Source organism: Penicillium citrinum, assembly GCF_028827155.1.
Source record: "Penicillium citrinum strain IBT 23319 chromosome Unknown utg000007l:1.0-2040159.0:1.0-2041076.0, whole genome shotgun sequence".
Classification (NCBI taxonomy): Eukaryota; Fungi; Ascomycota; class Eurotiomycetes; order Eurotiales; family Aspergillaceae; genus Penicillium; species Penicillium citrinum.
In genome coordinates, this window is record NW_026622692.1 from 79,323 (window position 1) to 96,608 (window position 17,286).

Below are 17,286 nucleotides of genomic sequence, written 5' to 3' on the forward strand. Positions count from 1 at the left end.
TATAAGAGTAGATATACAGGAATAAAGATAACAATTAAAGATGAGCTCAAATAGTGAAAGAAACGAGAAGAGAAGTGGCGAGAACAACCCCGAGTCGTGGGTACTGCAATAAAATAGAGATCGACTGAAACCGTTCCTGGTCCAGACTCGAGTAGTCCAGTCCATCATCAGATATAGATTGGATCCAACTATGAATATATATATATATATACTATGTACATATCTATATCGATTGATATAGATGACTCTAAATGGGATTAATAAATATTTCACATGTATCTACTTGTATATATCAATACCTCCTGTAGTCATAATACCATTGAAATATAACAATCTCGATAATCTTCGTATACTCCGTACTGCAGACCTTCTCCGCCGTGAACCGTGGCTCTCTTAACTCCATCCCTTTCGGCTTCAAGCTGCTCTCCAATTTCACCCCCTCCACTTCTGCCACTGGATTTCTTCCTAATTTCCCGAAATCCTTTCGATTCGCTTGACTCTCTTCTACTTCTTCCTACCTCTTGAATTCCTCACAACTCCTCGATTACTAGTTCACCAGTCCCCTTGTCCTTGTGCCTGATTGTGTTCCCCCATCCCCCAATTTCACTCGGACGTCTCTATCCTGCTTGGACATATATCCCTTCGCTGGCAATTTCAGGTCTCCCCTTTCCTCCAGAACTGTCTTCTCCTGGTTCCAAACCCTCCTGGATTTGCTTACTCTACTCTGTTCCTGAAATTCTTCTGTACTGGCCTAGCTCCCCTCCCCCCCCCCAATTCTGTCCTGCTCCCCCAGGTTTTCCCACACGAGGGCGGTGACGCAGGTGTGCTGCCCATCGACGCACCCGCGATTCCATCCACCCCTCAAACCTCGACTTCCTCCCACTTTCACATATCACCCGTCGCCTTTGTCTGACTCGGATTTCGAATTCACTATGGTGACCGGTAAATCGCAACCGGGCATCGACCCGGTGCAACTCCCTCCAACATCCCCAGACCCTGTCCCTTCCAACTCCCCGCCTTCGAAACGAGATCTCGCCTCGTGGTGGAGACAGTTCAAACGAAATACCAGAAGAGAGGAACTGAAAGGTATGTGCATGTCGCGAGACTCAATCCGATCTGAATCCACAACCTTGTCAATCCCCTTTCGCTCCGGACCCGATGGATCGTTTGTGATTCGCCTGTCTGCATCTCGCCGATTTACGTTTTCCGTTTTCCCCCTGAGCTTTCCCTCCACATAAAGTCATTCGGTGCGCGGTACCTGTGGGTACCAGTGAAACCCTTTCCGCGGCTATACACACCTCCCCTCAATGACATGGAGAAGAAGCGACCTGGGACCTCATTGCCAGCAAAGCACTTTCTTATGGATGGTAGACTAATGTCTTGTCGGCGCAGAACCTCCGCGCGGTATATTCGGTGTACCGCTTAATGTCAGCATCAAATACGCCAATGTGGCCATCTCTCTCTCCAACGAACACGGCGAGAGTTTCATATATGGATATGTACCCATCGTTGTGGCAAAATGTGGTGTCTTTCTCAAAGAAAAAGGTCAGCCTTTCCTCCACTGTTCTCTGCTGTCGCCACCGTGACATTCCCTCATGCTGACGGACTTGTAGCTACGGATGTCGAAGGTATCTTTCGACTCAATGGATCCGCAAAACGTATAAAGGACCTCCAAGAGGTCTTTGACTCTCCCGAGCGATATGGAAAGGGACTGGATTGGTCCGGATACACCGTCCATGATGCCGCCAATGTCCTGCGCCGATACCTGAACCAGCTGCCAGAACCCATCGTCCCTCTTGAATTCTACGAACGTTTCCGTGAGCCACTGCGCATTTATCAGAAACAAGTCCAAGCCGGTGAAGAGGCCATCGAAGCCGAAAAGTTCGATCATGCAAAGGCCGTCGAGACCTACCAACAGCTTATCATTGCACTGCCACCTCTGAACAAGCAGTTGCTCCTATACATCCTTGATCTCCTTGCTGTATTTGCATCCAAGTCCGATCAGAACAGAATGACCTCGGCGAATCTGTCCGCGATTTTCCAGCCAGGAATGCTGTCACACCCGCAACATGACATGTCACCGGAGGAATACAAATTGAGCCAGGATGTCTTGATCTTCCTGATTGAGAACCAAGATCACTTCTTGGTAGGCATGAGTGGAACTGGAGCGGATGAACAGCAGGTCAAAGAAGTTGAGGCTGGGATTCAAATACGGCCTGCAACCACAGGATCAAATATACGTCGATCGGCATCCAGTGCCAGCAACAGTACCGAGAGTAACCGCAAGCTTGATACTCTGCGCCGCAATGTTTCTGTGTCCTCCCGCAATTCACGAACATCCAACACGGCGCCTAGTCCGGGCACTCCTACCTCTGGCGGCGGGGTTCACCGGAGTAATACACTTCCATCCAAGATGGGCCCGGTCTTGACATCTGCAAGATTCACGCGAGCGAACGAGAACAACAGCTCAGTACCATCTGGACTTTCCGTCTCCCACCATAGTTCTCGCTCGGCTAGCCAAGCTCCCTCCTTACAGGAGGAGACTGAGCCCAAGGCCGAGCCGAAACGTGAATCTAAACAACCAGAGCCCAGTACTGGGCAACGAAACTTGAGCCAATCAACCACATCAACCAAGGACACGACGACAACCCTCATTCATACTTCAACCCACGGTCCAGTGCCTGTTGCTACGGCCGAGCGTTTGAATCTCAGCGACACTTCCCGCCCTCAAGACAATGCACCAACCCCGGTGTCGCCACCCTTACAAGCTGTGACACCAACTCGTGAGCGCAAATTCTCCAATATTTTCAGCAAATCCCCGCCACCAGAAGGAGACCAGAGAGAGCCACGGCAACCCAAGCGCCTGCAGAAGAAAAGGATACCTGGAAGCGCTAGCATCAGCGCACAGAGTTCTTCTAATTCCCTCCACGGTACACCATCGGAACTGAACATCGCGCAGGTTGTGGATAGAAAGCATGAAACTCCCTCCAACGATCTTGCTGTCGGTGATACAACACCCAAACCTCCGAGCACCTCGATCTTGAATAAGGAAGCTTTCTCGGATTCCAACCCAGCACTCACAGAGGGCGCTCTACAGAATGCTACAGATAACTCATTGCGGCCGCATCAATCACGCACCCCGTCAATGAACTCTCGCTCCTCCTTCACCGACGCGTCAGATCTCGAGCAAAACGAAGACGGATCTCGTTCCGAGCGTCGAGACAATCGCCGGAGCTGGCGGTTCCACCGATCCGCCAAACGTAGTAGCGAGCACGTTGGGCTTGGGCTGGCCTCCCCACCGTTGACAGCAACAAACCCTGGTGCTGAGCAGAGTACCAGTTCTATCGGCAGCGGACAACAACACAGTCATGATCCATCCAGTCAACCTCTTAGCTTGGATGCTGGCATCTCAAGTAGTGGTACGTCGGGCACCGAGCCGGAAAGAAAGAGTCTGTTTGGTAAATTCAAGGCCAAGGTTGCCCAGGTGCGAGACGGCGTGAAGGACGATCGTGAGCGGACCAAGAGCCCAAGTCAATCTGATCTGGAATCCTCGTTGCATCAGTCCATGACACCGTCTTCTAACGAGGCAATCAGCAAGCCTTCGGTCGAGGTTCCCAGTGAACAGCGGCAGCAAGTACAGCAGACCAAAGAAGAGCCTCTACGCTCGCCAGTCTCTCCAATCATCGGGGTGGGACTACCTCCCCAATCCCAGAAGAGCCGCACAGCCCAGAGGCTACTACTGCAGCTGCAGCATCTGAGATCAAAGAGAACGTTGCCATTAATTCTCAGCCTACATCGACTGAGCCGCCGACAACTGTGTCTCAGGAGACAGACCAGTCAATGTCACAGAAAGAGGCCCCGAAAGAATCAACAGCTTGAGTGGCCAACCTCGGCAAACACTCAATTAAGTTCCTCCTATTCTATATGTTTCTCTTTGATATGGTGTTTTCGCTGTCTATATGTGAAGGATTCTTAGGATCTCTTATATTCTTTTCTACTGGAGTCTTGTCTCTAGATGAATGTTGCTAGTGGATTCTCTGGGTTTGGTTAAAATTGAGGCATCGCTAGCGCGTGATCTTTCTTCTCGCCGCAAACACCTCTTGCTCTCGGCCTCGTCCCTCTTGTTTTGATGATCTTCACGTTCCTCTGGGGTTGAGACCTGCTACCTTTTATCCTCTTTCTTCCCCTTTATCACACTCTGACTCCTCTCCCTTTCCTCCTTTGCTCCCTTTTGTCCTATCCTTGGAGCTCATATACTCCTTGATATGTCTTGGTAACGCTGATATGTGGTATGATTGTACGTTCCTGTGTTATTGCAGCCGGTCTGTTCTTCTTTTTTGCGTGAAATTTCTATCAGTTTTACCTTTATCTATCACTTTTGCTTCCCATTGTCACCTAGCTGGGCCTGTTTAGGGTGTTGCTGTGCTTCCTTCCCCAAGGCGAGGGAACCCTGCTCGAAGAAATGGCGCTTACCTTTGTTTGCATTGATTCGAAAAAGGGGTATCTGTTCTCACTGTAGCGATATGTACCATATGCTGTAATGTAAATCAAATGTACCACCCTCGCCATTCGAGATTCTTCCAATCACTCCAATTTCATCCCATTTTATCATTTTATACTTGAGAGTTTTGCCCGTTTTGATCATTTCTTTTGGCTTCACCGCCTTCCATCGTCACGCCAAACCCAATTGGGAACGTGCTGTCCTGCTTCACTCAACTTCTTCAACTTACACGAAGCTCTCAATCTCTCAAGCGAAGGGAGACTAGCTTGCAGAAGAGTGCCTGGCGAGGTTCAATGCGCTCATCATGGCCTCAGCACCTTCCACTTCTTCCGTGAGCTCGCCCACGCAATCTCAGGCCCCTGTCGAGAAACCCTCTGCACCTCCCGTTCATATCCTACCTTCAAAGGTGGCACGCATTTATTCTTTCGCACACCCGGGCCTCCTTCTGGCATTGGGAGCTTCACGATTCGAGGCCGTGGTCGCAGACCCGACACATGAACTTCTTCAAGATTTGCCATGGTTAGCACTGCTGCAATTGTTCTATGTCATCCTTTGTGTTCCACCAGCTGGCTCTACTGAGGCCGGTTCAACCGACAATGAAGAGAAGAAAAAATCCGCCGCTCGTTCGCCTTCAAGCCCTGCGGTAACTCTTCGTCCTGGAAAACCCGGCCTTCGCCGCAAGCCATCTTCCGGCAAGAATGATTGGTCCAGTGTCTGGGCCAAGCTGATGGTACGTCTTGAATCTTCTGTCTTGTGGACATGGAATGCATATGATCATATATAGGGAAGCTTTGCTGACCATTCTTCTATAGCCCGCATTCTTGTCTCTTGCGCTCACCTCTATACTCGCTACTCCGGTTCTTGCCGCTCTTTTGGTTCTGTTCGGTGCTCCTCTGACGACGCATAATGCGGAGACTGTGCTCTGCGCCGCCCATATGGCCTTCCTGTCTGCCACCGGACTGGTCTACGCCCACGGCGTTGATAACTCGGTATGGAAAGAGGTTTGGGGTATTGCTAGACCTGCAGATGCAGTTTGGGGCGCTGCTTTGGGCACTGGGCTTGGTGCTTGGTTTGGCGCCATCCCCATCCCTTTGGACTGGTAAGCACTATTAGATTTTCATAACGAAGAAATATTCCGCTGATACATTCGAAAGGGACCGTCCGTGGCAAGCTTTTCCCATTACTATTCTCACTGGCGCCTACATTGGCTACGCAGCTGGGTCATTAATCTCTCGAGTCCCCTTCATTTACGGCAAACGGGTTCAATTTGCGGTAGAAGATACCGAACAGGGTGAAAAGAAGACAAATTAAGTCTTCAAAGCAGACTGTTGCATCCTTTTCATTCAGGACTGGACATCTATACCTATATCTCATCCTTGGAAAATAGCTTGCATAGCTATGTCCTTTATAGATAGACTAAAGCTCTCTTGCGTTGTGAGCTTATAAGTTAATGTATACTAGCATATTCTTTTTGCTCTCTTATTCATCCTTCAGTGATGTATAGAACCTTTCAAGTATTATTTGCTTAATCGTAGCTATCCCTCATCAGTAATTAATCTCCCTCACAACTTGCTAAACTCCTTGAAGCTGCCGTGACGGCCCATTCCCTTGCTAAATTTGGCTGCACCGATTATCGCCTCTTTCGAGATGACTTTGCTGCCGTTCTCAAACTCGTACGACATAGCATCTTCAAATGACGATGCATCGAAGGCGCTATAATAGCACGAACGACGGTCGGTATTCATGCAGAGCTCAGGGAACGAGATGATTTGCTTGGCTAAGTCCAATGCATGCTGCAACGACTCCCCTTTAGGGACCACACGATTAGCCAGTCCCATAGCCAGAGCCTCTTGAGATCCAACTGGTCGACCGGTCAAGATCAAATCGAGAGCTCGAGAGAGACCAACGATGGCTTGTAACCTCACGGTCCCTGAATCTATCAGAGGGACTCCCCATCGTCTACAGAACACGCCAAAGACAGCGTCTTCTTCAACAACTCGAAGATCTGCCACAAGGCTTAGCTCTAGTCCTCCTGCAACTGCATATCCAGCGACAGCAGCAATCATTGGTTTCTGAACCATCAACCTCGATGGGCCCATGGGACCGAGGTTGCGTCCTTGAACAGGTCGAAGATTTTCTCCTGGCGCATCGTCACTCTTCTTCAGCGCAACTTGATGTAGATCTGCCCCGGCGCAGAATGTCCCGCCAGTTCCAGTCAATATACAGACTTTCTGAGATGCGTCCTCCTCAAAGGCGAGAATAGCATTGTAGAGCTGCTTGGCGGTTGTAGGATCCACTGCATTTTTCTTTTGCTGTCGATTGATCGAAACAATAGAAATCCCCGGATGAGAGACCGTATCAACTATCACCGATTGCTCTTCTGTCATTTTTGAAGATTTGCCAGTGGGTTGAGTGGTACAAAAGTACAAAATGTCCAACTTCTGCTGGGTGAATCTCTCCCATTTTTATGTCCAACCCGAATGCCTCGGCTGAACCCCACACTTTTCCTTCTCCAACACCGCGTTAATGTCGACAGCTTGTATTGTTTGTCATAAGCGTAAGGTGGGTTCCTTGTCTCCACAGTTTGTCCAAATTGCAAGACTCTCTACCTAACTTTGTCTATTTTCAGGTGCGCTGTGATTTGGCAACTCACAATCCTTGCACCAATTGTGAAAAGTCCGAGGTGGAGTGCAGGTCAGTACCCGCATAAAAGACAGCCACTTGCAAATCCTCTTCTGATATTCGTAGACCTTATACTCGCAAGCGCAAACGTTATACGAATAGTTTGAGCCCACGACCTGCTGGTCGATTACCTACCAGTATCTCAGGTCGCGACGCGTTGTCGTCGGATTTGAGTCAGCGCAATACGCAGATTCCTAATGACGCGCCTATCGAGAGAGTCGCGCGTCTACCATCGACTATCCCCCATGAAGATAGTCCAGTGCCAAATGAGTCCTTGACTGTTCCAGTAAACAATGGTGAACCTGTCATTAAAGAGGAGAGCTGGCGTGGGAGAGGTGAATATCTTGGGGGAAGTGTCCCTTTCGATGAGAACATGGTGAAGCCTGGTCACGAGACCACATATACCAATCCCAAGACATCAGCAGCAGATTTACAGATGCTGCGTGAACAGGGCGCATTTGAATTACCACCAGAATATGTTCAAAAGGAGCTTATGAACAGCTTTAACAAATACTGCTTACCTTGGACGCCCGTCGTCGATCCAAAGTGGTTGGATCAGAGCTCCCCACCCTCAATGCTGCTTTTGCAATCGATCTTTCTAGCTGGAAGTCGAGTCACAAAAGCGCATTTGGATTACGCCTCAAGTGAGGTCTTTTATCGTCGCGCAAAGCTACTATTCTTCTTCGGTGGGGGGAATAACTCGCTCATCTCGATTGTCGCCGCTTGTCTACTGCATTGGTATAATCCGGTTGGCCCCGAAGATGTCTCTACAGATACCAGTGGATTCTGGATTCGAACAGCTGGCGCGATGGCCTTTCAATTGGGTCTTCATAAGGAGCCACCAGCAACTGCGAAAGACCGCGGCCTCCGCCGGCGCTTGTGGTGGTCCCTAGTAGTATGTCGAGGACGTATTCTAATTGATCTCGATATAAGTCGTTAACAACCGTTTTCTAGATCCGTGACAATGTGATTTCCGTTGGAGTAGGTCGACCAAGGACTATCAATCTTCGCGACAGTGACGTGCTTCCCCCGTCAATGAACGACTTTCCGGCCTGGAATTTTCAAGCACAGCTTTTCCTTGGATATTGCACGATATCCTGCCTAATCGGTGACACGGTGGAATGTTACCTCCGACACGAGATATCTCGACAGCGTCGAGTGGACCTGGAAAATGCACTGTACAGATGGGCAAAGCAGGTCATTCCAAAACTGCATGCCTCTGCCGCCTTACAGGAAGACATCATCACCTCCCATCACGAAGTCCGACAGCTCATGGTCATGTACTTTGTGGTATTGACTATAATCCATAAGCCTACACCAAACAGTGTGCCTCCAGCCGCATCACTAGTGGCATCCTCCTTCATTGCCGGAATCTATGAGGAATTTTTACTCCGTGACGAGCTTCGTTATTTAGGACCCGTGTTTGCATTCTATCCACTCTGCGCCGGATTATCACTTCTCTCTAGTTGGCGCTACACGCAACTACAAAGCACGGCAGAACATGAACTGACCGTCATCAAACTATGCCTCCAGAAGCTATCCGAGAGATGGCTATCCGCTGTTGGCCCACTACGGGCTCTAAATAAATTGACCGAAAAGGTCCGAGAACAGGGATCCTTCTCCGGGCCACCGCCAGCATTGGACCCTGATATTGCTTCGTTCTTTGAGGGCTTTGATATGAAACTTTGCAAACAGTCGTCTCTGATCGGACACTCGTCTGATCCAGCAACAACCGCAGTAGTGGACCCGACTTGTACTTTGGCAGAGGTACAAGAGACCAACCCTGCGCGATCTACCTTCAATGACCGACCGGAGGAAGCAGTAGATAACTGTTTCCCTCCCCTCGATGCGGATCTTGATATATTCAATACCGCCTGGGAAGGGTCTGGCGCGTTTGACTGGTCTGGGTCATGGCTCTTGAATATTTGATGAATATGGTGTATTTTAAGCAAAAATGATTCCCATGAGACCCTCCATTGTAATTTGAACCATATTTTCATCATGAAGCTGTTCAGCGCAGTACGAGTATTCTACGAGCACACACATACACACACCGATTGTATCTCGCCTATTTCTTAGCCACTGACCAGATTCAATTTTTCTTCTGCTGCTGATAATCCACTGAAGTGTAAATGGCTGCGTGTGAAGGTGGCCTGCTCTGTCGAGAAATGCAAATTTAAAATACAGATTCAGGTCAATGGATTGCTTCGACTGATATTCTATAGCTTTCCCTTCCTTTCCTTCGAGGATTCAATATCGTAGTATCGTGTAAAGTCTTTCAAACAGCCTGGATTAGCCACAGTGCTGCTGATGACTCTCGGCAGCTTTCCAGATGATACAACTTGCTTCACCAATGTTTCTATCTTTTTTCCATTGACTGTCATGGGAATTTCATCAACGCCGATGACAAAACGAGGAACATGTTTGCTGCTTAACCCCTTTCTGATAGCATCCTTGAGCTCCAGAGCCAACTGAGGATTGAATTGTTGACCAGGTTGCATTACAACGAACAAGAAGACTTCTTCATCAAAATCACTAGGGCGACGTCTTCCAATGCATAAAGTTGTCGAAATGACGTTATTGAATGGTGCAGATTCGGTAATAGAGTATACCTCGGTGGTGCCAAAACGAATGCCTTGTGGATTCAACACGTTATCGCTAGCGGAGGTTTTTTTCGTCAGTAAATAATATTACGCCATCAATCTAATAAGGTCGTCATTCCTACAAAACTCACCTTCTACCATGAATTTGCCATCCTTTCGTCAAAGGGTTGTAACTAGCCCAATCATGCTGGGTCCAGCAATTCTCAAACTTATCGAAATAAGCCTCTTTATATTTCACTCCATTCGCATCTCCCCAGAAGAAGGCGGGCATTGATGGAAATGGTTGCCGGCACACAAATTCACCATGTCTGCCGGTCTTCTTGATTGACTCGCCCGTTATAGGGTCTGCAACATCAACATCCTGGCCCAACATTGGCAGCTGAATTTCGCCAGGGTAAAGAGGCCCAGCCGGATCAGTTCCGATCCAGGAAGTAACCAAGTCTGTTCCACCTGTCACACTAGTCAAATGAACACGAGGGGGGGAAATTCTGATAGAAATAGTGATACTGGTCGGCGCCTAAATGAGACCCGCCAGTTTGGACCATTCTCAACGATGAAAGATCAAACTCATTCTTGGGGATACACTTGGTCATCTCCAACTCCTGGAGGTAGCGAGGCGAACAGCCCCAGTATGTAACCCGATGATATTCGATAATCCTAGCCATTCCTTTTGCACTAGGCCACAATGGCGACCCATCGTAGAGAATCAGAGTCGGGCCCACTGACAGATGGCCAATCATGATATTCCAAAGGACCCATGAAGTACTGCTATATTGGAATACGACATCATCTGGAGTTAGTGAGTTGTGCAAGACGGACGTCTTCTTGTGCTGCAATATAACGCTGTGCGTATGGACAAGGCATTTCGGTGGGCCAGTCGTCCCACTCGTATATAGAATGTACAGTGGATGGGAGTAGGGAAGCCTCTTGAAATCAAGATTATCTTCTTTTTTGGCTTGAGAAAGAAAATAATCAAGACTGGGGAAGCTCGGCTCGTGTGCTCCGGTAATTGGAATTACAAATACTTGAGGCTTGATCTTCATGGCTTGCACGATAGTGCGGATCTTGAGCACGTTGGACCGCATTTTGCCCTTGTAAGTCGATTCCTCGTCGGCCAAAAGGATCTTCGGGGTCACTTGTTGCAAGCGTGATATACATCCCTGTCAATTTCCAATTTTAATGCCAGAAAACAACAAGAGTCATAGGATATTGGGATGTTCTCATACCTCGTCGCCCAAATCTGGGGCTATACTCGTCCAAATGGCACCTATGCTAGCAGTGGCAAGAAAGAGGCCCACTGACCAGACACTCGTAGATATAATCGCTGCAACTCTATCTCCTTCTCGAACGCCTAGATTCAACAAGGCACTTCTCGCCTTTCGCACATTCTCGCGGAGTAGACCCCATGTCCATGTTTCCCCACTCAAATCTTGACCTTCGCGAACTCCAATCAGGGCAGTCTTATCCGAATTACGACCACTTAGCACATTCTCCGCGTAATTCACTGTTGCACCGCGAAAAAACTCCGGAACATTCTCCATGGGTGTGCTGGCATCGAATGCGGTGGTAATATTTGAAGGCAAGGGTGGGACGATGCCAGTGTACTGATGAAGATCAATCCAAAAGTCTTGGAGATTATTGACTGACCACTGGTGCAGCTCTTGAGAGTTTCGAAGCTGCTGATTGAATTTCCGATTGATATGCGTGCGATAGATATTCATTGGAATCTTCTCTTGTGGCCCTGGAGGAGTCCAGATGGGACGAGGCTTCAGAGCTTCGTCTTCGAGCGAAGAGTTGGCCATATCTCAAACTTTTGATTGAATGAGCGGAGTAGGGTTTTAAGTAGATACAAATATGTAATTTATGAGATTTTAGAGGTAGAGAGGCAAGAATAAATACTTCTTGAGGGAAGTATATGGAACTCCATTTCCATGTACACTCCATTTAAGCCGCAAATCTCCTCGGGACGGCGGGTTAGATGCTTTCCCCGCATTCTGTAGGAGCTTCTCGGTCAATAAAATACAAGTTAAATGATATTTTAAAGCAGTCTTGCGGTGTTTCTCGGTGATAATCGGTGGACATCGGCTCTTCTGCTCGGCAAACTAAATTTCCATCGGCAACAAAGGCGTTCAGATGGGTTGATCGAATCAACCCCGCATATCAAAGCCGAGCAAGATAGTTATAAACAGGTAATTATATAAGACGCTTGAGATGAGGAGCTAGTAAACATATTGCAAAATCATCGTCGTCATACGCTCATATACAAAATCATCATGGGAAAGCAGTTGTCGCCTTCAACAGTAGATGAAGGGTTCATTCTCTCCCCAGCGCCCTTGGAGAACCCAGCGACAACCGACCAAGTCTTCCATCGTATATTGAAGTGTAAGATCAGACTTTTCGTGTTTTTATCCATCAAGTTTAAATTAGATTCCTTCTGAGTTGACTGACTATTTGTAGGGCATCTTCCCGATGAAACCCTAAAAAGGATAACTCCCCAATTGAAGTCGTTCGGCTCTGATGCAATTTCCAAGGAGATAAATGCTTTGATTGGAAATGCAGAAAGACAGCAGCCCTATATCAAATCATACAATGTATGGGGCTCCCGCTATGAGGCCGAAGGTCTTGTCACCAGCACTGGGTGGAAAGAACTTGGAAAATGGGGAATTCAAAATGGGTGAGTTTCAAAAAAAAAAAATAACATAGTCCCTTTTCGGTTCATTGGCAGGAACTTGCTAACTGATGAAAGTGTGGTATCACTAGGCTACGAAGACACATTCGGCCATCATCGTCGTGCTGTTCAGCACGCCTTGTATGTTACTCCTTTCCAGCTTTCTATGTTCTTTGGTAGTTCATGCTAACGAAATGGTTTCTTACACAGCAACTATATCTTCTCTGCTTCCTCGGCTGCCTACTCTTGTCCAGTTTCCATGACATCCGGGGCTGCACGATTGATTCGACACCAACTTCCAGGACTCCCCTCGGATCACCCCTTCCATGAGCTATACGCACGTCTGATTGCTCGCGAAAACAATTGGATCTCTGCTCAATGGATGACTGAGAGGAATGGAGGCAGTTTCCTGGGAAATAGTGAGACTGTTGCTGTATACTCTCCACTTTCTTCCAAGACGGGTCGTTTCGGAACCATAGAGGAGGGTGACTACCTACTCTCAGGCTTCAAATTCTTCTGCAGCGCGACCGATTGTGATACAGTACTACTACTTGGGAAGACAGAGTCAGGGGAGCTCTCACTTTTTGTGGCGCCAACTAAAATAACAATCAGGGATTCTCTGGATGGAAAAGCGAAGACAGTCTCGAACGGCATTCGCATCCACCGACTCAAAAATAAAATGGGCACAAAAGAGCTTCCAACAGCAGAAGTCGAGCTTCGCAGTGTCCGGGCACACCTTGTAGGCCCCAAAGACGGCGGAATTAGAACAATTGCACTACTTCTCAATGTCACCCGTTCACACAATTTCATCACGGCGTTATCATGCCTTCGGCGTGCTCTTGATATCGCGAAGTCCTTTGCCCGATCCAGGACTACGATCGATCAGCCACTTTCATCTTTTCCAATGCATTTAAATATGCTTTCTCAACTTGAGGTTAAGCATCGTGGCTGGATGCAGTTGGCCTTCTTCACTTCTTCTTTGCTGGGTTACGTTGATGATGGGTTTCCTACTACAGTGCCAAAGGTCTTTTCAGTTCTTGCCGATAACCCCAATACTGCAAGCATCGTGTTACGGGCATTCACCTCTACCTCAAAGGCTGTGATATGCAAGTCAGCCACATTGGCCTTCCAGGAATGTCAAGAAGCAATGGGAGGAGTGGGTTATATTGGTAGGTCAAACAGCATCTTCAATCCCTTCATTGGTGCTGACTTTGGAATGCGAAAAGATGAGCCAGACGAGCCGGAGTTCAATGTGAGTAGACTTTGGAGGGACACCAGCTCCAACAGCGTATGGGAGGGTACCACCAACGTATTAGCCAGCGAAACAGTGCGCCATTTGACCAAGGGAAAGAACTTGGATCTTCTTGATGAATGGGTCAGCGATGTTATCAACCAAATATCTGAAGCTTCATTCAAGTCCACCACACAACATGTCTGGAATCAACTGAGGAGCCGATTGAATGCTGGTCGGGATGAAAAAGCGCTCTCTACCATCCTTGGGGTAGGCCGCCAAGTGATTTTCACACTTTCCTGGATGGTCTGTGGAATTCTTCTCGCTCTTGATGCACAGCGAGATGGTGATGAAGTTGCTCAAGAGGTCGCCAGAAGATGGGTAATGGAAGGCCAGGGAGTGCCTGCGGAATTTGCCTTTACCGAATTGATCTTCCAGAGGTTGACTACAGCAAATGATAAACGACCCACTGATCGTGAGCGAACTGAATTGGATCACCGGATTGTCTGGAACATGGAGCTTCCTGCGAAGCCCTCCTTGGGATATCGTGTCTCTAAAATTTAACCAGCCATGGATAATTGAGTACATATCATGATCCACATGGAGAAGTATGGAATACCGCATAGGAGGATTCAGCTCGGGTTGATCCTGATCATCCAATTGCTCGTAAAATGTCATGCCGTGGAACGATGTTGAGGACAACAGACTCCATTCCTCCCGTGTATACCACCTCTCAAAAGAAAGGGACGAAATTGACGTGGGGTCCATCGAATCCAATTGAGATGATTGTGATTAGTATATTCGTAATGTAATGTCATTCGTTGGACGACTCCGCTGTCATGGTTTCACCTCTGCATCGTATAGCTCCACCCCAACAATGTTCAAGAAGGGGGTGAGATTATCCCAAAGTGATTACTATACCACTCACTCCATTCGTTCGATTGTCTCCAAACGTGGAGCAAATAAGAGGGTCGAAATGACCCCTCTAGGCACCTCTTCGCACTGGGTAAAACTGCCCAGATGCGCCAGTCATGTGTTGAGCGAACTAAGCATGGAATAAGCAAACAAAACTGGGGCAATGTGGCGCTCGCGGACCTATTCCGATGGTGGCAGCCTTTTTTTTGATCGACTTGATCGCCTGTTCTTTTTATTTAAACGCAGTTTGCGCGGCTCCGACTCGATGGGATTCTAAAAAGATGTTGCTTGTTTGCCGATCGGCCTGATTTGCGCGAATCTCCAGACAAGGGGCTCAGCTGCATGCGCTAAATACATGCATACTTGCATGGAACGAATAGGCGGCCGCCAAATAAAGCTGACGCGCCGTGCTTGATGTTCACCCCACGTCATCTAGAGATGAGGCGGTGCCGGATTCTGGACTCTCAGGGCTTTCCCCCAGGTTTTTTGGACGACAATGCATTTCAAAACAAGGCGTAGCGTGCACTTAGCAACTGGGGAGAGACCATCAACTCAAACTATGATTGGTCTGGTGAAGCAATTCTTTTTGGATTCCTGCAGGGAAGCGAAAAGTGAAAGAGTAGACTGGGCCGATGTGAGAGCCCCGCCGTTAGATGACCAGCCCCCATTTCGATGTTTCTTCTCCCCTCTTTCGTATAGAATAGTATGGTCTAGTATGATTTAGCTGAGATGATCTTCTTTCTCTGGGGATATCCAATGTAGATTGCAATAACAAGCAGAATGTCGGAAATATTAAGTTAAACAAAAATGAAATGAAAAGGAAAAAAGAAAAGAAAAAGAGCAAGTTGATATTCCCACACGTGATGCCTTCCCGAACGGGCAACGGCGTACTTTTTCTGGGTTGCTCCTTCCTTGCAATTTTTCTCCAATTCGATTTTCTTTTCGTTCTTTCCTTTTTTTTCTTTTCTTTTCTACTTCTTCTCTTCGTGTCTTCTTCAATCATTCTTTCTTCTCCCTTTCATCCTTTGAGATAATTTACAGCTGAACCTTAACGGGAATGTTCAGTAACATCTTTCGTCGGCGGAATGTCGACCCCGCGCCCGACACGACTGCCTCATCGGAGCTGCCGCTATACACAAACGCCGCCTACTACCCAAACTGGCGGATCTATCGTAAACAACCTCCTTCATCTTTGCGATTGGGTTTCGTCTCGCATGTGTTTTATGCTTTTGCTTGGTAGGCCAATCAACTCAGATAAGATCATATACTTAGACCAAGGCGCTAATCTCGATCTGGAATCCTTGCAGGGTGAGGGAAGATGGTACCATCTATGTAGGTTCATCTTTGTGTTGAAATGAATGGACAAACAGACTCCATTTTAGGCTGACCAATTTGATAGTTGAGCGATGAATGGGCTGATACCCAGATGGATGTGGACGGGGCCAAGGGCTGTCTGAATGCCTTTGTCCAGTTGAAGCAACAGTATTCTCAATTGCGTGTGATTCTATCTGTTGGTGGTCAAGGGAAGGGGAGTGAGCATTTTGCTGCCGTTGCACACAGTCGATCCAAAACTGAAGTCTTCGTACGGAGTGCACGGCAGCTAGTGGATCAATATGGCCTGGATGGCATTGATGGTAAGTCATGGCTTGATATCATGAAAATCTCCTTTTTTTTCTCCGAAAGACAATGAATACTGAGCCAAGTTTCTCTTTCTCAGTGGACTGGGAACATCCTGCAAATTCCAAGGAGGGCAAGGATTACGTTCGTTTGCTCTCTAAGTTGCGAGAGGTGCTTCCAGCCCCACGATACGTCCTAGCAACTGCTCTACCAGCCAGTCAATGGTTCTTACGACACATTGACCTGGGTGCGGCACAAAAGCATTTAGATATGATTAACCTCATGACCTATGACTTCTTTGGTCCTTGGGAGTCTGAAGCAGGTCACCAGGCTCAACTCCACGGCTCGCCCATCTCTGGATATTCATCTGTAGACTATGCACTGATGCAAGGTATTCCTGCGAAAAAGATCATCCTCGGTGTTCCAGTATATGGAAGATCGTTCCTTGGGTGTTCAGGACCAGGTCAGCGGTATGCTGGCCACGGCGGGGAGGATGGCGTCTTCGATTATAGTGAACTACCCCGACCTGGGGCACAGGAAATCCATGATGAAAGGGCCGGGGCTGCATACTGTGTTGGAAGCGATGGTGGATTCGTCACATATGATACCCCTGCGACGGTTAAACAGAAGGCGAACTTTGTTACTTCGTCGAAACTGGGTGGGTTGTTTTATTGGCACATCTGCTCTGATGCGCGGGGACCACGCAGTCTATTGGAGACCGGTTATAATACTCTGCATGAGATGTGATGTAGTCTGGGGAAATCCGCAATCATCAAAAGTATCATGAACTGTTTTCATCGCGCATTTCCTACTTTTTGTCTCTTCGTTGGGTTCGGTTCTTTCTCATGTTTGGGTGGCTGTTTATCACATGTATGTATCAACGAGGGGATTGTCCCACGGTCTGGAATTGTGCTCTTATTGAATTTTCTATCCATATCCCCTTTCTCTTTCTTTTTCTGTCTTCCTTTGTCAACATCTCCAAAATTACTCCAAGTGGCCCCCTTGGAGATATCATGCTAAATTCTGGTCTGTCCGAGTGGTCGTCGTTTGAGGTGGAGCAGCCGAAACG

At 47.9% G+C, this 17,286-nt stretch overlaps 7 protein-coding genes across 7 annotated transcripts; 5 read left to right on the forward strand and 2 right to left on the reverse strand.

The window, feature by feature from the left end:
- Positions 1 to 932: 932 nt before the first annotated feature.
- N7469_007697 (uncharacterized protein) lies at positions 933 to 3,879 on the forward strand (the record flags this gene model as incomplete). The annotated part of the gene is made up of 4 exons (XM_056646615.1): positions 933 to 1,086; positions 1,393 to 1,545; positions 1,614 to 3,617; positions 3,713 to 3,879. The coding sequence occupies 4 exons, from the start codon at positions 933 to 935 to the stop codon at positions 3,877 to 3,879; spliced, it is 2,478 nt and encodes an 825-aa protein (XP_056498166.1).
- Positions 3,880 to 4,805: 926 nt separating this feature from the next.
- N7469_007698 (PIG-F family protein) lies at positions 4,806 to 5,812 on the forward strand (the record flags this gene model as incomplete). Its single annotated transcript, XM_056646616.1, has 3 exons — positions 4,806 to 5,231; positions 5,314 to 5,600; positions 5,656 to 5,812. The coding sequence occupies 3 exons, from the start codon at positions 4,806 to 4,808 to the stop codon at positions 5,810 to 5,812; spliced, it is 870 nt and encodes a 289-aa protein (XP_056498167.1).
- Positions 5,813 to 6,063: 251 nt separating this feature from the next.
- N7469_007699 (enoyl-CoA hydratase/isomerase family protein) lies at positions 6,064 to 6,888 on the reverse strand (the record flags this gene model as incomplete). The annotated part of the gene is made up of 1 exon (XM_056646617.1): positions 6,064 to 6,888. The coding sequence occupies one exon, from the start codon at positions 6,886 to 6,888 to the stop codon at positions 6,064 to 6,066; it is 825 nt and encodes a 274-aa protein (XP_056498168.1).
- Positions 6,889 to 7,027: 139 nt separating this feature from the next.
- On the forward strand, positions 7,028 to 9,112 carry N7469_007700 (transcription factor domain-containing protein; the record flags this gene model as incomplete). The annotated part of the gene is made up of 4 exons (XM_056646618.1): positions 7,028 to 7,063; positions 7,131 to 7,195; positions 7,250 to 8,078; positions 8,138 to 9,112. The coding sequence occupies 4 exons, from the start codon at positions 7,028 to 7,030 to the stop codon at positions 9,110 to 9,112; spliced, it is 1,905 nt and encodes a 634-aa protein (XP_056498169.1).
- A 290-nt stretch (positions 9,113 to 9,402) lies between these two features.
- Positions 9,403 to 11,588, reverse strand: N7469_007701 (uncharacterized protein; the record flags this gene model as incomplete). The annotated part of the gene is made up of 4 exons (XM_056646619.1): positions 9,403 to 9,841; positions 9,918 to 10,244; positions 10,294 to 10,946; positions 11,013 to 11,588. The coding sequence occupies 4 exons, from the start codon at positions 11,586 to 11,588 to the stop codon at positions 9,403 to 9,405; spliced, it is 1,995 nt and encodes a 664-aa protein (XP_056498170.1).
- Positions 11,589 to 12,059: 471 nt separating this feature from the next.
- N7469_007702 (uncharacterized protein) lies at positions 12,060 to 14,249 on the forward strand (the record flags this gene model as incomplete). Its single annotated transcript, XM_056646620.1, has 4 exons — positions 12,060 to 12,168; positions 12,244 to 12,460; positions 12,533 to 12,595; positions 12,665 to 14,249. The coding sequence occupies 4 exons, from the start codon at positions 12,060 to 12,062 to the stop codon at positions 14,247 to 14,249; spliced, it is 1,974 nt and encodes a 657-aa protein (XP_056498171.1).
- Positions 14,250 to 15,657: 1,408 nt separating this feature from the next.
- N7469_007703 (glycoside hydrolase family 18 protein) lies at positions 15,658 to 16,964 on the forward strand (the record flags this gene model as incomplete). The annotated part of the gene is made up of 4 exons (XM_056646621.1): positions 15,658 to 15,836; positions 15,908 to 15,932; positions 16,000 to 16,234; positions 16,318 to 16,964. 4 exons carry the CDS (start codon positions 15,658 to 15,660, stop codon positions 16,962 to 16,964), a joined length of 1,086 nt encoding a protein of 361 aa, XP_056498172.1.
- Positions 16,965 to 17,286: the final 322 nt, after the last annotated feature.